This window comes from Semicossyphus pulcher, unplaced genomic scaffold, assembly GCF_022749685.1.
Source record: "Semicossyphus pulcher isolate SPU_LCO1_2020_fin unplaced genomic scaffold, fSemPul1.0.p SCAF_7, whole genome shotgun sequence".
NCBI classification, from domain to species: Eukaryota; Metazoa; Chordata; class Actinopteri; order Labriformes; family Labridae; genus Semicossyphus; species Semicossyphus pulcher.
This window is the reverse complement of record NW_027211748.1, coordinates 9,407,968-9,426,148: the sequence shown is the minus strand read 5'-3', so window position 1 is coordinate 9,426,148 and position 18,181 is coordinate 9,407,968. Positions and strand designations below refer to the sequence as shown.

The 18,181-nt window shown below is 41.0% G+C and overlaps 3 protein-coding genes across 5 annotated transcripts; 1 reads left to right on the top strand and 2 right to left on the bottom strand.

The window, feature by feature from the left end:
- The first annotated feature begins 714 nt into the window (after positions 1–714).
- Positions 715–4,767, top strand: ndufa13 (NADH:ubiquinone oxidoreductase subunit A13). Its single transcript, XM_069684837.1, has 5 exons — positions 715–836; positions 3,446–3,524; positions 3,626–3,697; positions 3,804–3,873; positions 4,544–4,767. Exons 1-5 carry the CDS (start codon positions 743–745, stop codon positions 4,661–4,663), a joined length of 435 nt encoding a protein of 144 aa, XP_069540938.1. The 5' UTR covers positions 715–742; the 3' UTR covers positions 4,664–4,767.
- Positions 4,768–5,399: 632 nt separating this feature from the next.
- Positions 5,400–10,215, bottom strand: cirbpa (cold inducible RNA binding protein a). Of its 3 annotated transcripts, XR_011309605.1 has the most exons (8): positions 10,130–10,215; positions 9,282–9,392; positions 9,054–9,160; positions 8,733–8,844; positions 8,462–8,603; positions 8,308–8,366; positions 5,844–5,929; positions 5,400–5,741 (listed from the first exon to the last, which is right to left on the bottom strand). XR_011309605.1 is itself a non-coding variant. In XM_069684345.1 (7 exons), the coding sequence occupies exons 2-7, from the start codon at positions 9,379–9,381 to the stop codon at positions 7,790–7,792; spliced, it is 534 nt and encodes a 177-aa protein (XP_069540446.1). In that variant the 5' UTR covers positions 9,382–9,392; positions 10,130–10,215; the 3' UTR covers positions 6,890–7,789. The 3 variants fall into 3 exon arrangements, 2 of the variants coding, with proteins under 2 accessions (XP_069540446.1, XP_069540447.1); XM_069684345.1 differs by lacking the exons at positions 5,400–5,741; positions 5,844–5,929 and adding an exon at positions 6,890–7,803; XM_069684346.1 differs by lacking the exons at positions 5,400–5,741; positions 5,844–5,929 and adding an exon at positions 6,890–7,153.
- A 324-nt stretch (positions 10,216–10,539) lies between these two features.
- Positions 10,540–17,010, bottom strand: LOC138611976 (midnolin-like). Its single transcript, XM_069685256.1, has 7 exons — positions 16,567–17,010; positions 16,359–16,446; positions 16,203–16,265; positions 14,849–15,415; positions 14,636–14,741; positions 12,016–12,252; positions 10,540–11,411 (listed from the first exon to the last, which is right to left on the bottom strand). The coding sequence occupies exons 1-7, from the start codon at positions 16,803–16,805 to the stop codon at positions 11,239–11,241; spliced, it is 1,473 nt and encodes a 490-aa protein (XP_069541357.1). The 5' UTR covers positions 16,806–17,010; the 3' UTR covers positions 10,540–11,238.
- Positions 17,011–18,181: the final 1,171 nt, after the last annotated feature.

Below are 18,181 nucleotides of genomic sequence, written 5' to 3'. Positions count from 1 at the left end.
ATTATTGGAATCAATTGAATTGCTTTCACTATTGCCTCTGGACAAGTTTTACACCAGTGAAGTTAAAGTATGGGAAGATTAACAGATTAATGTCTTATGAAAGCCAGTGACTACAGTGTAGAGAAACTGAAGACAATTAAATACAAAGCATTTTGGACTGAATAGAACTATAGCATGAAGACTAGTATGGAAACAGTTGAGGTAGACAAGGGAGATGGAAACAGGAAAGACAGGTTAGTAGGATCACAAATCATTCAGAAAGAATGCTAAAGAATAAAATGCAAGAGTACATACAGTAAAATGACCAGAGGGCAAACAGCCATTTGTGACTTTCACACTGGCAGCCCCGCCCTAGTTATACAAAGGTACAAACTAAACAATGTTAGAAAAAGTAAGGTCAAATGTGATAAACCGTCTCAAGAAAGCTTCAAGTCTGTTCAGGATAAGTTTCAGACTGGAGTTGTTATGAAGGGCTACTGCCAGCCTTTTAGCCCAGGAGGTGCATATTAGAAATTGAAAACACTAGCAAGACTTGGAATTTTATGAATTAATTAGAACATGATAAAACAGCTGGTATGGTTCTTTAATATAAGCTTCCTAGTGCCTTAAAATGTCATGGAAAAAAATAAGTTCTCATCCAGACAGGTGGGGGCGATAAAGAGCCACAAATGATTTTATGACCAAAGAGGAAGCGTTGCTTTAGTGACGTCACCGGCGTGCTGTGGGAGAAGGCTGGAGGAAGATGGCGGGGTCCAAGGTGAAGCAGGACATGCCTCCTGCTGGAGGCTATGCTGCGTTTGCTTACAAAAGAAATCTACCGAAACGAGGACTTTCGGGTACTTGCATTACACACTCAGTTACTGACTTATACAGTTCCACACTCGAGCTCCTAAATATGACATTAGCTATTCTCTAAACAACGGCTAATGCTAACGGGTCAATGGACAGACACAAGCTAACGTTAATCTACTAAAATGTAAATGTTTAAGATGGTTATGGCTCCTTATTATACCTCTTATAAGGAGACAGAATAACTCCACTCAAAATAAGTGTCGCTTGATAGTTTTTATATGCTAAATGTTCAAGTGACTGATCATTTTCATGCGGATTTTTGTTGACACTGATGATAGCTTCTTGCTAACTGGCTAAAAAAATGCACTAAATTCATTTCAGGTTCAGTTCATATAATTTTTTTTAATGAAAAATGAATTTTAGTTTCTTATAAGACAAATATATTAAACTGTGAGTTTTGTGGCACTTGACCCGTCAGTGCTGGCCAAAAATGAACAAACGAATCTGTTCTATTGATAGTTTTGTGAGATTGTTATGTACTGGTTGTTCACTGGTAGTACTTCCTCAAGTTTGGAAGATGACAAAGAGTTGGAGAGAGTACAAAACCAGTAATATTACCACACAGTCTGCATGTCAGCATTTGCACAAATTGGAAAGAGCACATTTATATTAGTGCCTGAGGGAGGACAGAATGATGAGTAACCGATGATTAAAGCAATTTCCGAATAATTGTGTAATTACAGCACGCTGCTAATGATCAAATCAACTCGCGCTCACTGTTGGCAGTCTGAGATGGACTTGTAGTCTCAGGTAGTCTTAAAATCAAGTCAAATTAGTTACACAGTCCAATACCACAAATGTTCCTCAGGGGGCTTTACAGTCTGTTCTCCAACTGTTTTAGCAGCCTCTTGTGATTGTAATGGTAAATGCTTTCCAAGTTTTTTTTTGATGATCCAATATCTGGTCATAAGGATCTTGTGTATGTCAAAGTGTGCACAAGGACTCTCTGCTCTAGGTTAGAATTTTCCATCAGGGGATTCAGACTGCTAAATGTGAGCATGAACATTTTTGACACAAGCAAGAGCCAGAGTCGCTGGCTTAAATATAATCAATGCGTTTTGCTGACTCATATCATGTCTAACACCCAATTCTGTCCTCCCTCGTGCACAAATCTAATAGTGCTCTAATGATAGTTTGCCTGTGCACAAGAAAAATGTGGACTTTGAAACTGAGTAGTGAATTTATTTTTTGTTCTTTCAAATCATAATCATCAATCAGACCTACTGACATCACAATTATTCGCCACACTTACTCCATCTAAGACGTTCATCTAATCTTGGCTTGAGCTGAACTTAACATGGCAGGGCATGGGTTTAGACCAGAAGAAAAAAACAAGAGCACCATTGTGAAGCAGAATTTGAAACAATAGTAGTTTCATCTGTATTTTCTTGTATTCACAATTGTTGGAAGCCAAAATTAAAGCATAGCCTGTTCAATTTGACCTGGACTGACCTCATAGACTCTTCCTTCTACTTTCAAAATAAAGCAGTTGTGTTTTTTAACCACCAGATGGAGACACTGAGCAGAATGCGGTGTTGGTGTTATCTTAAAGATCTAAACACTTATTTACTGTAATCACATTCAATTAGCGAGTCATTATTGTGGATACCGCATGCAATTATCTTAATAAATTGTGGTTAGGATTAATGTCATATGATCTGACTCCATGTGATAATGGATAAAATAAGTAATGGATTGGCTGGATGCCAGTTCCTGTTGTCACAATATTCAAATTTTGTGACAATTTCCTAGAGATCACATATTTATTTAGTACGTACCATTACCGCTTTTAAGTAATTTGTCCAGTTCAACTCAAGCAACCAACACATAGTGAGCCACAGTCACTGCTGCTGTTCAGCGATGTGGATGTCGACTTTCTGATACGCATCTATACAGGCGAGTAAGGTCTCAGCTGCTTTAAGACTCTTTTGCTGCTTGTGATTCGCTGCTGAATACAGTGAAAGGTATCATGATAATATCTCTGCAGGGTTAGCAGTCATTACTTTCTCAGATTAAATTCAGGGACCTCAGAGTAGCAATCTGTTTGTCTGTATTTGCTGTGCAGGTTGACTTTTGTGGAACAGGTCTGACAGTGAACCAGCAGCTTTCCCCTGCAGATCTGCAGTTTGCTGAATGTGTTGGTGTGAGTTTAAAGTCAGTCTAAGAGGCCTCCTCCATGCAATGCTGTCATACAGAAAAAAAACTAACCCTCTCATGTCAAAAGCTGTGACCAGATTTTTTTCATTTCTTAAACATGCTTTATATCAGTTATTAATTACAAATAATTCAATTTCTTCTCTATTTTCTTCAATTTACACACTATCTTTCGCTTTAACTGGCCAAACAAGTTTTGTTTAATGTTATGCAACACATGTTTATACAGGTGTGTAGCTGAGCTGCTGACAATCATTTCTATAAATGATGCATTGATATTTAGAAACGTCCTGTGTCGAACTGGTTTGCTCAGTTGCCAGTATCTGTATGACTTCTGGTGGTGTGAAGCAGTTTTAAGAGATTCCTTCCTTCTATCTGTGCAGCACAAGAGAAAAACATGATGCCTTCAACTGTCACTGATCACTTCTCTAATCAACAGGATATAGCATGTTTGGAATCGGCATTGGCATCATGCTGTTTGGATACTGGAGGCTTTTTAGGTGGAACAGAGAGCGAAGGTAGGAAACTTCCCTCAGTTATAAATACAATACCGTCATAGTTTGTAAAATGTTTCATAAGCAGGTTGAATCTGGTGGTGATGTGTGTTTGTGCATTGCAGACGTTTGCAGATTGAGGAGATGGAGGCCAGGATAGCTCTGATGCCGCTGCTGCAGGCCGAGCAAGACCGAATGTAACAAAAGAAATCTCACACATATTAACATGTTGATTTTTATTTTTCTAGTGACTCCCAAAGGCTCGCCTCTTTCTCTAACTGTTAAATATTCCTCTCTGATCAGGACCTTACGGATGCTGAGGGAAAACTTAGAAGAAGAGTCGATTGTCATGAAGGATGTTCCAGGCTGGAAGGTGAGAACGTTTTCTTGAACTTTCAGTCTTCTTCTACTGTCAAATGTCCAGCAGTTTAAAGATTGTTGATTTTTTTTTGTTAGATATCTGAAAACAGAGTAAAGTATAATACTTTCATTATACAGGATTATTATCCCCTGGATGCATACATGGGCAGAAGAGAACCCTGCTTGCCTGTTAAATCTGTTTAAGAATGTTTTCTTTGTGGAACTGAAATAATGATTTAGAGCTACATTATGAACATGTATTATAATGTATAATGGCCAAGCTCCTCTGATTCTGATACAATGTGTAGGTGTGAGCTTCAATTATTATATGTAAACAGCAATAGAAATCTTTATTAGAGCAAAACAGGCAACACAACGTAGCGATTGATTTTAGATTTTCAACAGATATTGGATGAAGGTCATGTAATAAAAATAGACACCAGGTAGTTATAACCTCACTGGTTATATTAAAATGATCATGATCAAATTTGTTTTTGAGTGGTTATTTTATATGTACGTAAGCAAACTAAAGCTGCCTGACAGTTTGAGATGATGGATAACACATGCAGTCTTTAGTAAGTAAACATCCCCGCAGCAGCACTTGGAACTTTAGGTTTTGGAGATACAGATTTCTTTAAGTCTCTCTGTATTGTTGATATAAACTCTCTTCATCACCCCTGCAGGTCGGTGAGAGCGTCTTCCACACAGACCGCTGGACAGCCCCTCTGTCAGAGGAGCTGTTCAACCTCCGGCCCCGCGAGGAGCTTTTGCACAAGCGTTTCGGCTTCTTGTGGTACGTGTGAGCATGCGTGTCCTGAGCTCCACAGCGGACACCACGTGGACCTGAGCCCTCGCACATTCAGCTTGTAAATGTTCCAATATTAAAGTTATCTTTTTCTGTACTCCACCCTGGTTTTTCTGGTGTCATTTTTGCTGTTGGATTGAATTTCACAGCATGTCCCTGTTCAATGTCATGTCCAGTGGGGACACATTTTAATAAGAGGAAGCCGTAATTAACCAGGGTTATAATAAATGCTACATTATGCTTCAACCCCTTTGAGAGTCAAATATTCTACTTAACATTACAATTGTGAGTCACTGGTTATTTTCAAGGTAAACCTACTCTTAAGAATGCGCTTATAGGGTTTAGTGCATTCATACTAAACTAACCAAAAGTAGAGTATCAAGTTCATATCAAGACGGAACGGGGCCGTTCTGAATGAGTACTTTTGATACCACTTTATTTATAAATCCTTAGTACCTATAGATCAATGTATACAGTGATGGTCAAGATCTCATGCCAGAAATTCAGTTCATGACTAACCGTTTTAGACTAGGTGCATACACAGTAAGCAAGTGCATGTTTGATATTAAATAGACTTACAGATTGATTATATGGGAGTATTACAATTATAAATTTCTCCAAATGTATTATTACTTATTCCCGAAAACTATATCAACTTCTACATGAAATAAAAACTTTTAAATATGCTTTTAAGCAATGACTGATAACCCCATGTAAAAGAAAGAGTAGTTCAGTTCATTTCCCCATAACTTTATTTTTTAAAATGCAGTACAAAAAGATCAATGAGCAAAATCATTTACTTACAAATTTATTTACAAGGATCGAAATGGTCATAGCACATCTTAACTGTAAGCCCATTACTGGAAAAGAGAGCTTGCCAGAATAAGACATTAAAGTGACTTCAAAGCCACTCTGATGTTCTGGTTCATCATCCCATCTCTGGAATTTCATAAAGGACTTTGCAAAATGTGTCTCTGATGCAAGTCAGCATTTGATATTCAAAAAGGCCTCAAACTTGAAGTTTGCAGGATCCTGGCAGGTTCCTCCCATGTAGCCACTGCTTACAGCTGCTGGACCTGCAACAGGGCAGTGAGGAAGGGTTATGGCCAAGGTAAAGTTCACCTGCACTAAAAAAAACACATTCATGAGCATGACTGTTTATTCAATTAAGACTGTACCTGCCATCTGCTTAAGTCACTTTCATCTAAAGCTGCACGCTTCACCCTCAAGGAGATTCAGTGAAGCCTCAGACAGTCCGTTTATTCTAAAGAAAAAGAAAGGGATGGATTAAGCCTTGCAAACAACATCTGAAACAAGACAAAGCACAACAAAATGCATGCAACCCTATTCATGAGTCTGAAACTCACCGCTGATTCATGTGTACGGATACAAAGAGAAACTGAGTTCAGTCTAGACACCTTGCACATCAATTAGGACTGCTGTGGGACATTACTGGAGCAAATTTGAGGACTAGTGCAGTGAACAGAAGTGGACTGAGCACAATACTACCCACGACTTGGCCGCTTTGTGTGGTGGACTCAGGTGGAGCACTACAATCCAGAGGGGCTTCATAGAAACATTTTCTCAATGGACTTTTAATGAATCAGAATCGGGGAAGAGGCCATGGCAAGTGGTAGGCGACATCTGAAGCAGAGTACTAAAAACGACTAACTTGAAGGCATTCATGGAAACAATGAGAACTGAGTTTGAAGGATGTGAGCAAAGCAAAAGGAGATTTTTACCTCACGTGCATTGGCCTATTTTCTCCACATATGACCTAGGCAAGAGCAGCTTTCATCTCTGAGGAGCACTTGTTGGTAGGCGCAACACTTCACTCTCCAAGGACTTGTAGGTTTTTGAAGTAGCTGACCTCTTGAATGTAATGAAGCATTAACATGACCAGACACCAGCTGATGTTCTCCCTGCATTTCCATGTGCCACTGCAGGAGCTTATTATTCAAACCTCACTAGGGGTTTGATCCAAACACATTTGGCTGATGGATGGTTTCAAGACCTTTACAGGAGTCACTGGGCCAAAAACCATCTTTAGTTTCAAGTCTTACTAAACCCGACAGGCAGCTTTATTAACTAAGTGGACTTTTAAAAATACACCCAATTACAGTTTACCCCTCTATATCTAAACCAATCCAACTATGGTTACTTGGCTCTGTCGCAGTTTTAAACTCCCCCATGCGATAAGTTTTGAAATGCAAAAGAATCAAGATTATTTTCCACAGTCTGTTTAATAGGCTCCATGAAGCCAAACTGACAAAGAAAAAAAAATGTTGATCATACAAAGAACATAAAGTACAAAACTGTTCCCGGTTGAGATATTACTTTGGGGAAACGTAGTTACATTTTTCGATCACTTAAACAAGATTAGTCCATTTTACAGCACATTTAAAATGCAGATGTTGAGCAGAGCACAGAAGATACCTTGGACAGACTTCATGAACAGCCGGCCACTTCGGATGTGTAGTTCACCAGTCTGAAAGGAATTCACTCTTTTGGGAAATTGAACACACAGGAGCCTCAGCTAAACTAAGTTTTGTAATAGTAAAAGGAATTTAGCATAAAATCCCCCAAAAGCCTGTTCGAATAATCAGAGCTCTTTCTTCACTCAGTTTAAAACCTGGCAAGAGGTAGGCCAGTCACAGAGACTGACAGGGGAAATAAGGAAAACAAAACAAGCCCCGTCGGATATTTCAATATAAAAAAACAAAAAAAAAGACTAAGGAATCAAAATCAGGAAACACTTTTAACGTGCTGGACAAAAAGTCTACAGCAATGGTAGTGGCTGTTCAACGAAAAGCCATGTGGAGAGCTGTTTGATCCCCAAATTGGGACTTAAAGTACTAATCAGATTACACAGATGCCTTTTAGTTAACAACGACCTCTGAGGAATAAAGATGCCCAATCAAGCAAGGTAAGAGTCTTGAACTGTAATTTGTAACATGGTTTGTTAAGGAATGACCAAAACTCATGGCTACATTTTTTTTAGATGCTTGAGCTACTACAACAGAACTACAAAACTAAGGTCAGCAATAACACGTGGACATTTTTCTTGAGGAGCGCATCTTTGAAATACAGCCAGCCAAGTGATGATCTTGAATCAGGGAGATGTTTACTCGTGTGCAGCTGAGGATAAGAAGTGGGCACACAGGTAAAGACACTGAAAGTTCCAACACTGGAGTTTCACAACATCCCCTTCAACCCACCAGATAGTCCAAAAACCCTCCCTCATTTTTTGCGTTCGGGGCTCCATCAGCTTAGATACGAGAAATATCCGAGTAGGTACGTTTCATTGTTTAACAGCTTCTATCAGAGTGGGGCTGGGAAGGGGGCTAGTCAAATTTGGCAACCGTTTACAGAAAGGCATCAACTTGGGCTCAGGGAACAAAAATGAGGGGCATACATGATACAGTCTTATATGTTGGGGCTGTGAGATGGTCTTTATTAAATGTATTGATGCCTAGTGTGATTGTTAAGAAAACTACAATCAAATACAATTTTTGTAATTTTTAAAATTACAAATTTAAATGGTTAATGATCAGTATCTAAATGCAGATTAATCTGTAATACTGTTAACAGCCCCAACATAAGTCTACATACACAGCACAAATGCATATTATTCATGCTTACCATAGTCATATGAATCGCGGTAGGTTCCACTAGAGCGATCACTATATCCACCCTGACCCCTGGAAAACAGAGAGATTTTTCAGTCAATTACATTTTCTCGCATTAAACACCTTACATAGTCACTCAGTCAGATGTGATCTCATAAATGTCTTACCTATTGTCTCTGTAGCCACTGCTGGAGTATCCTCCTCCTCCTCCTCCTCCACTCCTGTATCCACTGCCACCGAAGCTCCTCTCTTGGCCACCGAACCCTCTGTCATAACTCCTATCGTATCCTCTTTCTCCATTGTATGAACCTTCAAAGAGACACATGAACAATTTAGTATTCAATTACAAGTAAACAAAAGTTGGGTGAATTAAAAAGGAAATAGAGGGTATCCGGATGCAGACTTGACAGTCTTCACCTCTAGAGTAACCTCACCCACCTCTCCCTCTGGCTGCGCCGAATCTTCCTCCACGTTGTCCAGCTCCAAAACCTCCTCTGGCGCGCCCACTCTTTCCAGCTGCATCCACACGAATAGTCCGGCCATCAATACACTGCAAAGCAAGGTAATTGTTAACATTGTTTAATATAAAACAATATGAATTTTGAAAGGCCTAATGTCTGAAAATGGACTACCAGGGGTTATAAATAAACACTAGTGCATAATCAGTTAATAAAATTATTTCCCATTTAAGGAAAAAGATTAATATGTATAATATATGCATAAATATAATCTCTTGTTACTAATGCCATGTTCATTTACCTTGCCATTCATTCCTCCAATTGCGTCTTTAGCATCTTCCATGCTGTCGTATTTCACAAAGCCGAAACCACGAGATTTCCCGGTCTCTTTGTCTCTGATCACATCCACTGATAAGACAAAAACACCATTTAATATAAAATTAAAAACAAGGTCTTCAAAAATACGCTCCATTAAGCCATTTATATCTAATCTACAACGGTAAAACATCAAAGAGAGTGGGCGTCAAACCTTTTTCGATGGTTCCATATTTGCCGAAGGCCGCAGCCAGCGTCTCCTCGTTGGTCTCGAAATTGAGTCCTCCAATGAACAATTTACCGTCGTCAGACATCTTCAATGTAGCTAAAAAAAAATAAAGAACCAGTCAATAATAGAATAACATTTGGACAAATAATAATCTCGCCTAATTCAACATCGGTCAGCACGCGCAACACAAAAGTAGGTCATCGGTTGTCTCACAAATACAACCGCATAATTATGAGCAAATTTCGTGCTAAAGCTTTTCTTCCGTCGATGAAAGTGACGCGTGATTAGTTTATTTCGACAAAAACGTAATAAAACACGTTAAATTAATCTAAAAGTCTCCGTGTACGCACGTTGAGCTAGGCCTCAGGCCTGCAAACGTGGTAGGGGGCTAGTTAGCGGATTAGTTAGCGCGACCTAGAATTTTCCTTTCGGCGCCATTTTGTAGCAGCGAGCTCGTGGTCATCCCTTTTGTTTCACTGGCCGACTTAGCTATCTGCTTCAGATGCGGCTAGATGCCTTCTTTACTTGGTTACACAATACTTGTACAAAACGAATAAATTTTGTCGGAACCGAGATTCAACCATTTTTTTCCGAGCATAAACACAACGATTTCTTCAACATGGTCAAATGCAGTACGAATGGTTTACACCCGTATCAAATTTAAAGACCGTGTTTTTGCAGAGAATTGTTTCAAAAGGTAGCATTTAATATCTAATTCCAGGTTCGTAACAAAATAACCTTAGTAATACATTGAAACATATATTTACGTAAGCAATGATAGTTCATGTGCACGATACCGCGAAAACCCTAAAAACAAACAAAAGGGAATTTACCTTTTCACTGGCAAGTGAGCGACTGTAGGCGAGCTGGGCTGCAGGTCGAATGAGAGAGGAAAGAGAGCGCGCTTCGTTTTTCAACGCACTGCGCGATGACGTCTTCTTCCTTCTGCTTATTGGCTGATCACTTAGCAACTGGGCGGGTCCATACCGCCACCTACTGCACTGGATGTTATGGTTATAAACCTGTTTACGTATCCTCAGGCTGTTTACTTAGTTATAGACCGTTTACCTCTTTTGTTTGTTTGCTTATTTCTTACATCTTGTTTTTTTTTTTTTGCTTCTTACTCTAGAAAATGTCACAGTTTTTTCTTATTCAACTCCATCAGTCATACTGTATTGGTTGTTTCAATCACATCATTATACTATATTTCCATTTGACCTTCTGAGAACTGTTATGTCTTAGATTAGGTTTTATTTACCAGACTTTACACATACATCAATAACATACATGTTGTAACTCTTTCAATAAATGTCTTGTTATGTTTGAATGAGGTAGAAAATAAAATTAAGAGTAAAATACATACTTACAAAAGCCATAACAATAAGAGATCAATGAAATATACTTGTTTCTGGTTGAAAAGGGTTTGAACACAAATATGTGTGGGTTTTCCATTGTTTTCCTTTATTCATTGCATATTTTTTCTTCCTTATGTTTACATTTAAATATTGCATACAATTTTTTTTAAAGGAACATCCTCTACACAGAACAGAGCAGTTTACATTCAGGACATGTACAGTTAAGGCATGTGAATACATGAAACATACATTTGGAGGTTTTTTTTTTTACAAAACACCATGTATAATATTGAAGTGTAGTTCTTGTGACATATGCTACATATCAATACAGCCAATTTCCTAGAAGAACTCAGATGAAGGAACATGCTCAGAACAGTGACGACCACAGAAGATAGACTCCTTGGATATTTTGGGCTTACATTCTTCAGGAATGCTCATAATGTTAAAAAAAAACAACAACATGTCTCTCTCTGTCTCTCAGAAACCTTTTAGGGTCCTGGGTCACTCTGCTGCTCTTTCCCCCATAAGTTTGAGGTCAGCTCAGTTTTTGCTCCCGGGGGGGTGGATCTTTTTTTCAGTCCAGGAAACTAGGGACGATTGTGACTGTGCTGGTATGGGTGGGACGTCTGTGAGAGGTGTGAGTTCCTGCGGGTTCGCCTGCGAGTCCGCCTTTGTTGCATCAAAAACTGCAGGCGTTCAAGCTTACAGTGAAGTGCTTGATTCTCCTGTGTGGCTGACTGGATGGGGTGACTCTCATCATCTACAGGAAATAAAGGGATACATAACAACATGTTAAACATGCAACACAAAAAAAAGCTAATGTTTGTTTTGTTCTGCAATGAGTAGCTCAATTTATCATCAGAAATACATCCATGATTTTTGTGTAGAAAAGTAAAAGGTGGAGAAACAAAGCAGGAATGCAGCTCCAATGCACAAATGTAATTATTAAGCCATGATTTGAAGTCCTTCATCAGGCCAAATATTTGACACGTTGGTCTAAAATAATGTCAGCTAGAGGTCACAGTTTGTCCTGTCATGAAAAACACATTGGGCTTGTGAGGAAAAACAACTACACAGAATTTATAAAGTGATGGAAATAATACAGCAGTGGGTGAAATTTAGACTGTAGGCCAACTCAGGTCAGCACACATATCGAGGATCTTACTGAGCTTCAGCAATGATTAACGTCTTCACATTTCACCCATGGGTGTGTGACTTAACATGGCCTTTTATCACAGCCCCTAGGCTTGGTCAGTGTCAGTTAGGCCAATTGAAATGTATTATTGCACGAGGAAAGTAACCTTTATGAACACAGTCTTCTGTAACAGAATAAAATGGTGTTTTCTCTATTGGGGAAAGCTCACCTGGAGTTTTACTGAGGTGCTCTGTCCTCTGGGTCACCAGTGTTTTACTTTTTGCTTCTCTTTGTTCCTCTGCAGTGAGCAGCGGCTTTGAAGCAGGACTATGCAGGTGAGGGGCAGCAGGTGGAGCCCCCTGGTGGTGGAAGGCAGCTCTGAGGAGGTCGTTGAGGATCTGGAGAATGATGGCGATGCCACTTCGAGGATGGCTGATGCTGCTCTGACTGCAAGAAGCCAGAGTGCCTGATGGGAAAAGAAGAAAGTAGGGTTAAAGGAGAGATGGAGAGGTAGATAATAGTAGAGGAAAAGGCGAATTAATTGATATAAGTTTTCAAAAATAAAATCCATTGGTTCAGTGGTTTCAGCTGCTTATATACAGAAACTGCTGCGCGTCTTTGTCATGTGGAAGTTACTGAATATCTTTGGACTAAACAAACGAAGTGCTCTGAATTATTCTGTCAGTTCTTGTGAGTTTTGGGCATCTTGCTTATCTACTTTTTGTTTACAATTTGGAATTTTAGTTGTATTTGCTTTCTGACAACCTAATTTCTTATGGCGATTTCTGTGACGTGGCTGCTCTGACAATGGAATTTCCCATTGGTAATAACAAAGTCTATCTATCGCTCTGTCTATTTTTTAATTGATCCATCTAAAGTGGAGCAAAACTCATTAACATGGAGAAGACTAAGGGCAAAAAAGAAGAGAACAATGCATAGGAGGTGTGAGTGAGATAAAACAGATTCCATAGAGCAGAAGGACCCGCAATCTGCTTGCATAGGTTTCAATAGGTCTGACACAACCCCCCACCAGCTGTGTCTGGGGTTCCCACCCATCATACATCCCCATTCACACCACTGCAGGGGTCCCAGCTCTCCTTCCCTCAATGCAAATCATCTCTTAGGCCTCCTCCTACTCTATTGCTAAACCCCGAACTTCAGAGGACAATCCCCCCCTCAGCTTTGCCCGACGCAACATTTCCATAACACTGGAAGTTGCATCACGACCCCCACCACCATCCACAGGACGTCAGTCACTGCAGGGACACCAGTCAATGCACCTAACACCCTCCCCTCGCCCCACCCTGACCCCCAGCCAGGTGAGAAAGGAGACCTCTGAATAAACAAAGCTACTGGGCCAGACAACATCGATCCCCTCTTTTCCACTGCATTTTGCGTCTTGCCTCAACTTGCTTAAAATAAATAATTTGAGCTTTTTCCTTTGGCAAAAGTTGTAGAGAGTACCCAGTATGTGTCCTGTTCTTAGTATGCAAGTATGCATCAAGGCAATGGGTCTTAGCCAATCAAAGCACAGTATGCGTCACTTTCAGCAAAGCCAGTTGGGTTACGCCCTTATAAATATGCAGGGACCTCCCCATTTTTAAATAAGGAAAGCCACCATCAACTCTGACCAAAAATCTTTAATTCACTCAAGATTTTTTAAATTGGCAGCCCACAAAAACACCAACAAAAAAGAGCAGATGGTCCTCTGTTTTTGTGTTAATGTCACGTTGAAAATGATGATAAAGCAGTTTCATGCCACATTGCTGTTATGATCAGCTACAAACTACAAACCTACATTAAAGGAGAAGTTCGGTATTACAAGTAGACACGTGCCACAGGTCTGGCTCATTCCTCAACCTCAGAGTAAATATTGACCTTATTTTCCACTGCAGATAGTACCTCCTTTAAAGGAGAAGTTTGGTATTTTTAAACCTGGGCCCTATTTTTACAAATTTGGGTGTTGAAATGACACATAAGAACAAAAACTTTTGGAATAGGTCCAGTAGATGTCCTCAGCCGTAGCTGTGATACGGTCGCAATGGCTGCAACATTGAACACCTCTGAAAACATTACGGAAATTATCCCTACAAAGACGGTCCTTTTTTTTTAAAGACTAAGATCCTTTTTGTGTAACCAGAAACAGAAGTCTAATGTTGTCAGACATGCCAGGATGTTGTCAGACATGCCAGGATGTTGTCAGACATGCCAGGATGTTGTCAGACATGCCAGGATGTTGTCAGGATGCTATCATTTTCATGGCCCTCTCACATCTGGAGAAGCTAGGGAGCACTGGCAGTCATCTCCTCTTGAATCCTCCAGATGATGGAACAACAATCACCTGAAACTCACTATCAGCAAGACCAAATACTGGGCGATAGACTACTAGTGGAAGAGGAGGCCCTTTGTGCAAGTTATCATCCAAGGAGAGTAAGTGGGTAGTTTGGGATGCAAATTAAATTAAATAAAAAACTAAGACAGGATCTTTTTCTTCCAGAAATGAGAAAGCAGATTGTTCATTTTAAGGGGGACTCAAGTCTTTCAGTGTGCAACATGGCTCTGAAAGGTTTATCAAAAGGCCGGTGAGGGACGCAGACTTTAAAAGCCTTTAAGGGGGGAGTAGAGAGTGGGAGGTGACATGCACCAAATGATCAGCAGGCCAGCAGTAGAACCTGAGATCAGTGCTCATTTTAGTTTTATACACCTGTTATTATTCACTTTTTACTATATATTTTTTTCGTAGTTTTATCTTCCCTTCCGGTGCTTTAGGAACTGTATTCCCCCTGTGGGCTTCAATAAAGGCTTATCATATTTTAATCTCTTCAGGCCTCTGCTGCTCACAAACTTACCAGAAAAAGTCCCGGAGAAGACGCCTGGAGAGTGGCTCACAAAGCTTTCGATGACTGCCCCTGGCTGCTGGCACGGCTCAGCAGGAGGTGAGGAATGAACATGACTCTGTAAAACCATCAGTCCATATTAACTGTCACATTTATATACAATAACAGTGAAAAGTTATAAGAAGTAACAAGCTCTTGGCATGCAGTAGAATATGTGAGGCTAACCTCTTTGAAGGTTGAGGCTGGTGTTGGGCTCGGGGGTCCAGGATCGGAGCCTGTGGGAGCAGGTGAACAGACAGGTGTGGCTGCTTGTAGTGGAGAGCTGGGATGTGTACGACCAGGAGCTAGAGAAGGGGGTGACATAACTGGAGAAGATTTGTGGGAGGAGTGGGGAGGACAGGACTGATGTGGATGCGCAGTGGTGGATAAGAGGAGGTGGGAGGCGGGGGCTGTTGAGTTAAAGGAAGTTCTTGCTCTAGGTCTGTTTAACTGGATCCTGGATGTAGAGTCAGAGGAGTCGGGGGCTGGAGTAGAGCTTTGGGAGGCAGGTGAGGTTGTGGATCCTGCAGTGTTGTTTGAGGACCGGGCTGGTGCAGAGTCTGGGTGGCTCATCCTGGCTGCAGCGGGCAGGCCAGTTTGAAGCTCACTGCGGCTCCCAGCTTTGAAGTCCTGGTGGTGCCGCTGCAGCTCGGCTACATTCTGTGCAGACAGCTGCAGCTGCACGTACATCACATGGGCACCGATTCCCAGGTTAATAGTCAGAGGTGAACGCCCGGACAGGAAGTCGCTGATCTGAGAGACAGTCAGGAGAGAACACCTCAGAGTTAAATTTACAATCCTTAAAATTTCTGTCCGGCGTAATTTGGCAACACCTGTGGTTGCCATGGTAACATAATTTGCAGTTTAACGCTACAGCAAACACACATTGTCAGAAGGACAACTGAGGCAACTGGTGCATCTGATTCCAGTGTTGTTTTAATAGAAGATGAAAGTCGTGGTGGATATATGGGTTTACATGCATGCATTGTTTCCTGTGAATGTCCCCTCAAACCCCACAGATAACCATGATAATAGATTAAAGTGCACAGTGATAAATGATGAACATGCTGTCGCAAATACAGTGAATCGCTTCTGCAATAAAGGTGTCAACCAGCACCGGATTTTACCTCCCTCTTCCAGTTAAGTTCGCAGCTGTGTAGTGTGTGTGTGTTTTAGTATCTATATGACTGTCAGTTATCAGACGTATGTAAAGGACATGATGCAATAATGTTTGAACGTGTGCATGTTTTCCTTTAAGCATCAAAACAAGAATGTGTGGGGTTTTTTTTTTCCATGACAGCTAAATCACAAACACCACTGTCCAATGAAATCAATGTATCTCCAGGATTTGTCATATTTTGTTTTTGAAGGTAATCTAAAGGAGTTTTATGTATCGTTTGAGATGATATTTCTTCAGCAAAATAGCCCCTAACAAGCCCACATGCAAGGTGGATGTTTCTGAGGATCATGATTTTCACATATTTTGTATTCTGCACCTTATTCATGCTCGCATTCGACTGGTGTTTTGAAACAAACTCACCTGTGCTTCTGTTAAACTCTCCAACACGTCCATCATACTTCTCTCAGCTCTGGCAGTCGAGCACTGTGGCAGCAAAAGTAGAAGAAAACCGTTTTCTATCTGACGTAAAGAGCATGTAAATGCCCCCCCCCCCCAGTGTAAGATGGGCTTACTTACAACTAATCCAGCCTCAACGACAGGGACCAGAGTCAGTTTGCTGCCATCTGTCACACCCAGGTCCAACAGTTTACCTGCAGTCAGCTGCCTGTACCCATCATATTGTCAGCATAAGTTGACTAAAATAGTAGACTAATAACAGTTTTGATGAACAATTATGTGTTTAATTCTACATGAAGAACGTGAAAGAAAGAAAGAAAAGACTCACCTGTCTTTATGCAGGAGGACGATTCTGTCTGTTTGCATTCTGAGCTTTTGGGAGATGTGAGTCCTCAGTCCCTCCACAGTTTCTCCTCGGGGGACGCTGAGCTCCACTGGATTTCCGGTGGTCGAGGTGATGGACAAACGCATGGCCGGTTGACAGGAGGAGACCCCAGCCCCGCAGCAGGTGGACCTGCCCGTGGTGAAGCTACAAAGACCCCGCTGCTCCTGTTCCTGCTTCTCCATTCACTTTTTTTATGACAGGTCAAATTTAAAACCAGCTTCTGCTCGCTAGATTGAACTGAAACGACGTGACACGGTGTTTTTTCTGTTTTATTCCTGCTCCTCATTCCTCAGCGGACAGTCTGAAGCACCTGTCAACGTTCAGTATTAACATTACAACACGGTTTAACCACAACAAACCGCTACAATCCCTATTTCTGACGGTGACAGAAGCGGCACTACTCCACCGAGCGTAAAGCACCACATCCCTGTCAGTCTAAGCCACGCCCACACGGACACGCAGCCAATCAGCGAGAGCTCATACACCCGTCACCCTCTTCTGTCCAATCAAATCTCCTGTTTCCTTACATGGCTCCACCCTGTCTTGTGCCTCACTCACCATTCATAAATGATGCAATCTGCTCAGCGCTCTAACATTGTGTACAGGCTGTCAACATGCCAACGCGTCTCATTTTCCAGTGGAAGGGCGGATTATTGGAAGTAATACTGTCAATGATTAATCACATTATCACAATATGTCAGGAAACTAAGCACAATGTTTACATGTCCTTCTTACATATCCACCAATAGTAAACTAGATGTATGATTTTAATCAAGATAGCCTACACTGCAGGGGGTTTTCGAAAGTTTTACCATGGAACACTTGTGTAAAAAAGATAACCTAGTTAATGTGTAAAACCTGAGGTCTCTGGGAAACTGGACAACTGCCCTTAAGGTGAGTCATCTCATAAAGCTCAAAAGTAATATTTTCAATATCCTTTATTTGATATTTTTAGGAATATATATTTCTGTATAATGGTAAAATGGGGTAATTGTGTGCACACTGAGCCATTTTAAGCTGCTATAATATCCCCAAAATGTAAAAGAGCATGAAAAAAAGGCTTTGAAGGTAGGCTACCAGATGTGTTATAACAAGTTTAATCAAGCAATTAAATCTCGTCAAAATAGTTAGAAATCCCTTATTTGGTAATAAAGCATGTATTTTGAAACAGGGTGTAAATAACCATTCCTCCTTTTCCCTCCTATTTTCAAGGTCACATGTTTGCTGAAAGCTGCCCAGCTCACACTGAGCTGAATCAGGGAAACACCCTGACCGCTCCATCACATGCACACATCTATAGATGCTGTATAACGTCTCTGCTCTGCCGGTGGGAGGAGGAGGACACGTTCACAGGCAGCATCTGTCCTTTGTGTTCTGCAGTCTTTTGTCACCCTCGGCTGTTTAGTATTCTCGTCCCTCCTCTGGTGGTCCGCAGCGGGGGCCTCGGGCTGCACCTGTCACATGATGCTCAGTGGAGAGAGGAGCAGCTTGGAGTAAAGTGACGTAGGTAGCCGGGGCGGGCAGAGAAATGCAGCTAATATGAGTCTCCTCACGGTGG

What these genes read in the sequence shown, in the direction of transcription:
- LOC138611976 (XM_069685256.1), bottom strand. Translation starts at nt 16,805, where the DNA reads ATGGAGAAGCAGGAACAGGAGCAGCGGGGTCTTTGTAGCTTCACCACG. An exon ending in GTCCTCCTGCATAAAGACAG is followed by an intron (nt 16,447 to 16,566) that starts GTGAGTCTTTTC and finishes TGATGGGTACAG; the next exon opens with GCAGCTGACTGCAGGTAAAC. An exon ending in CAGCCTCAACCTTCAAAGAG is followed by an intron (nt 14,742 to 14,848) that starts GTTAGCCTCACA and finishes ATGGTTTTACAG; the next exon opens with AGTCATGTTCATTCCTCACC.
- ndufa13 (XM_069684837.1), top strand. Translation starts at nt 743, where the DNA reads ATGGCGGGGTCCAAGGTGAAGCAGGACATGCCTCCTGCTGGAGGCTAT. An exon ending in ACCGAAACGAGGACTTTCGG is followed by an intron (nt 837 to 3,445) that starts GTACTTGCATTA and finishes TCTAATCAACAG; the next exon opens with GATATAGCATGTTTGGAATC. An exon ending in AGGATGTTCCAGGCTGGAAG is followed by an intron (nt 3,874 to 4,543) that starts GTGAGAACGTTT and finishes TCACCCCTGCAG; the next exon opens with GTCGGTGAGAGCGTCTTCCA.
- cirbpa (XM_069684345.1), bottom strand. Translation starts at nt 9,381, where the DNA reads ATGTCTGACGACGGTAAATTGTTCATTGGAGGACTCAATTTCGAGACC. An exon ending in ATATGGAACCATCGAAAAAG is followed by an intron (nt 9,161 to 9,281) that starts GTTTGACGCCCA and finishes TTGTCTTATCAG; the next exon opens with TGGATGTGATCAGAGACAAA. An exon ending in CGGCGCAGCCAGAGGGAGAG is followed by an intron (nt 8,604 to 8,732) that starts GTGGGTGAGGTT and finishes GTCTCTTTGAAG; the next exon opens with GTTCATACAATGGAGAAAGA.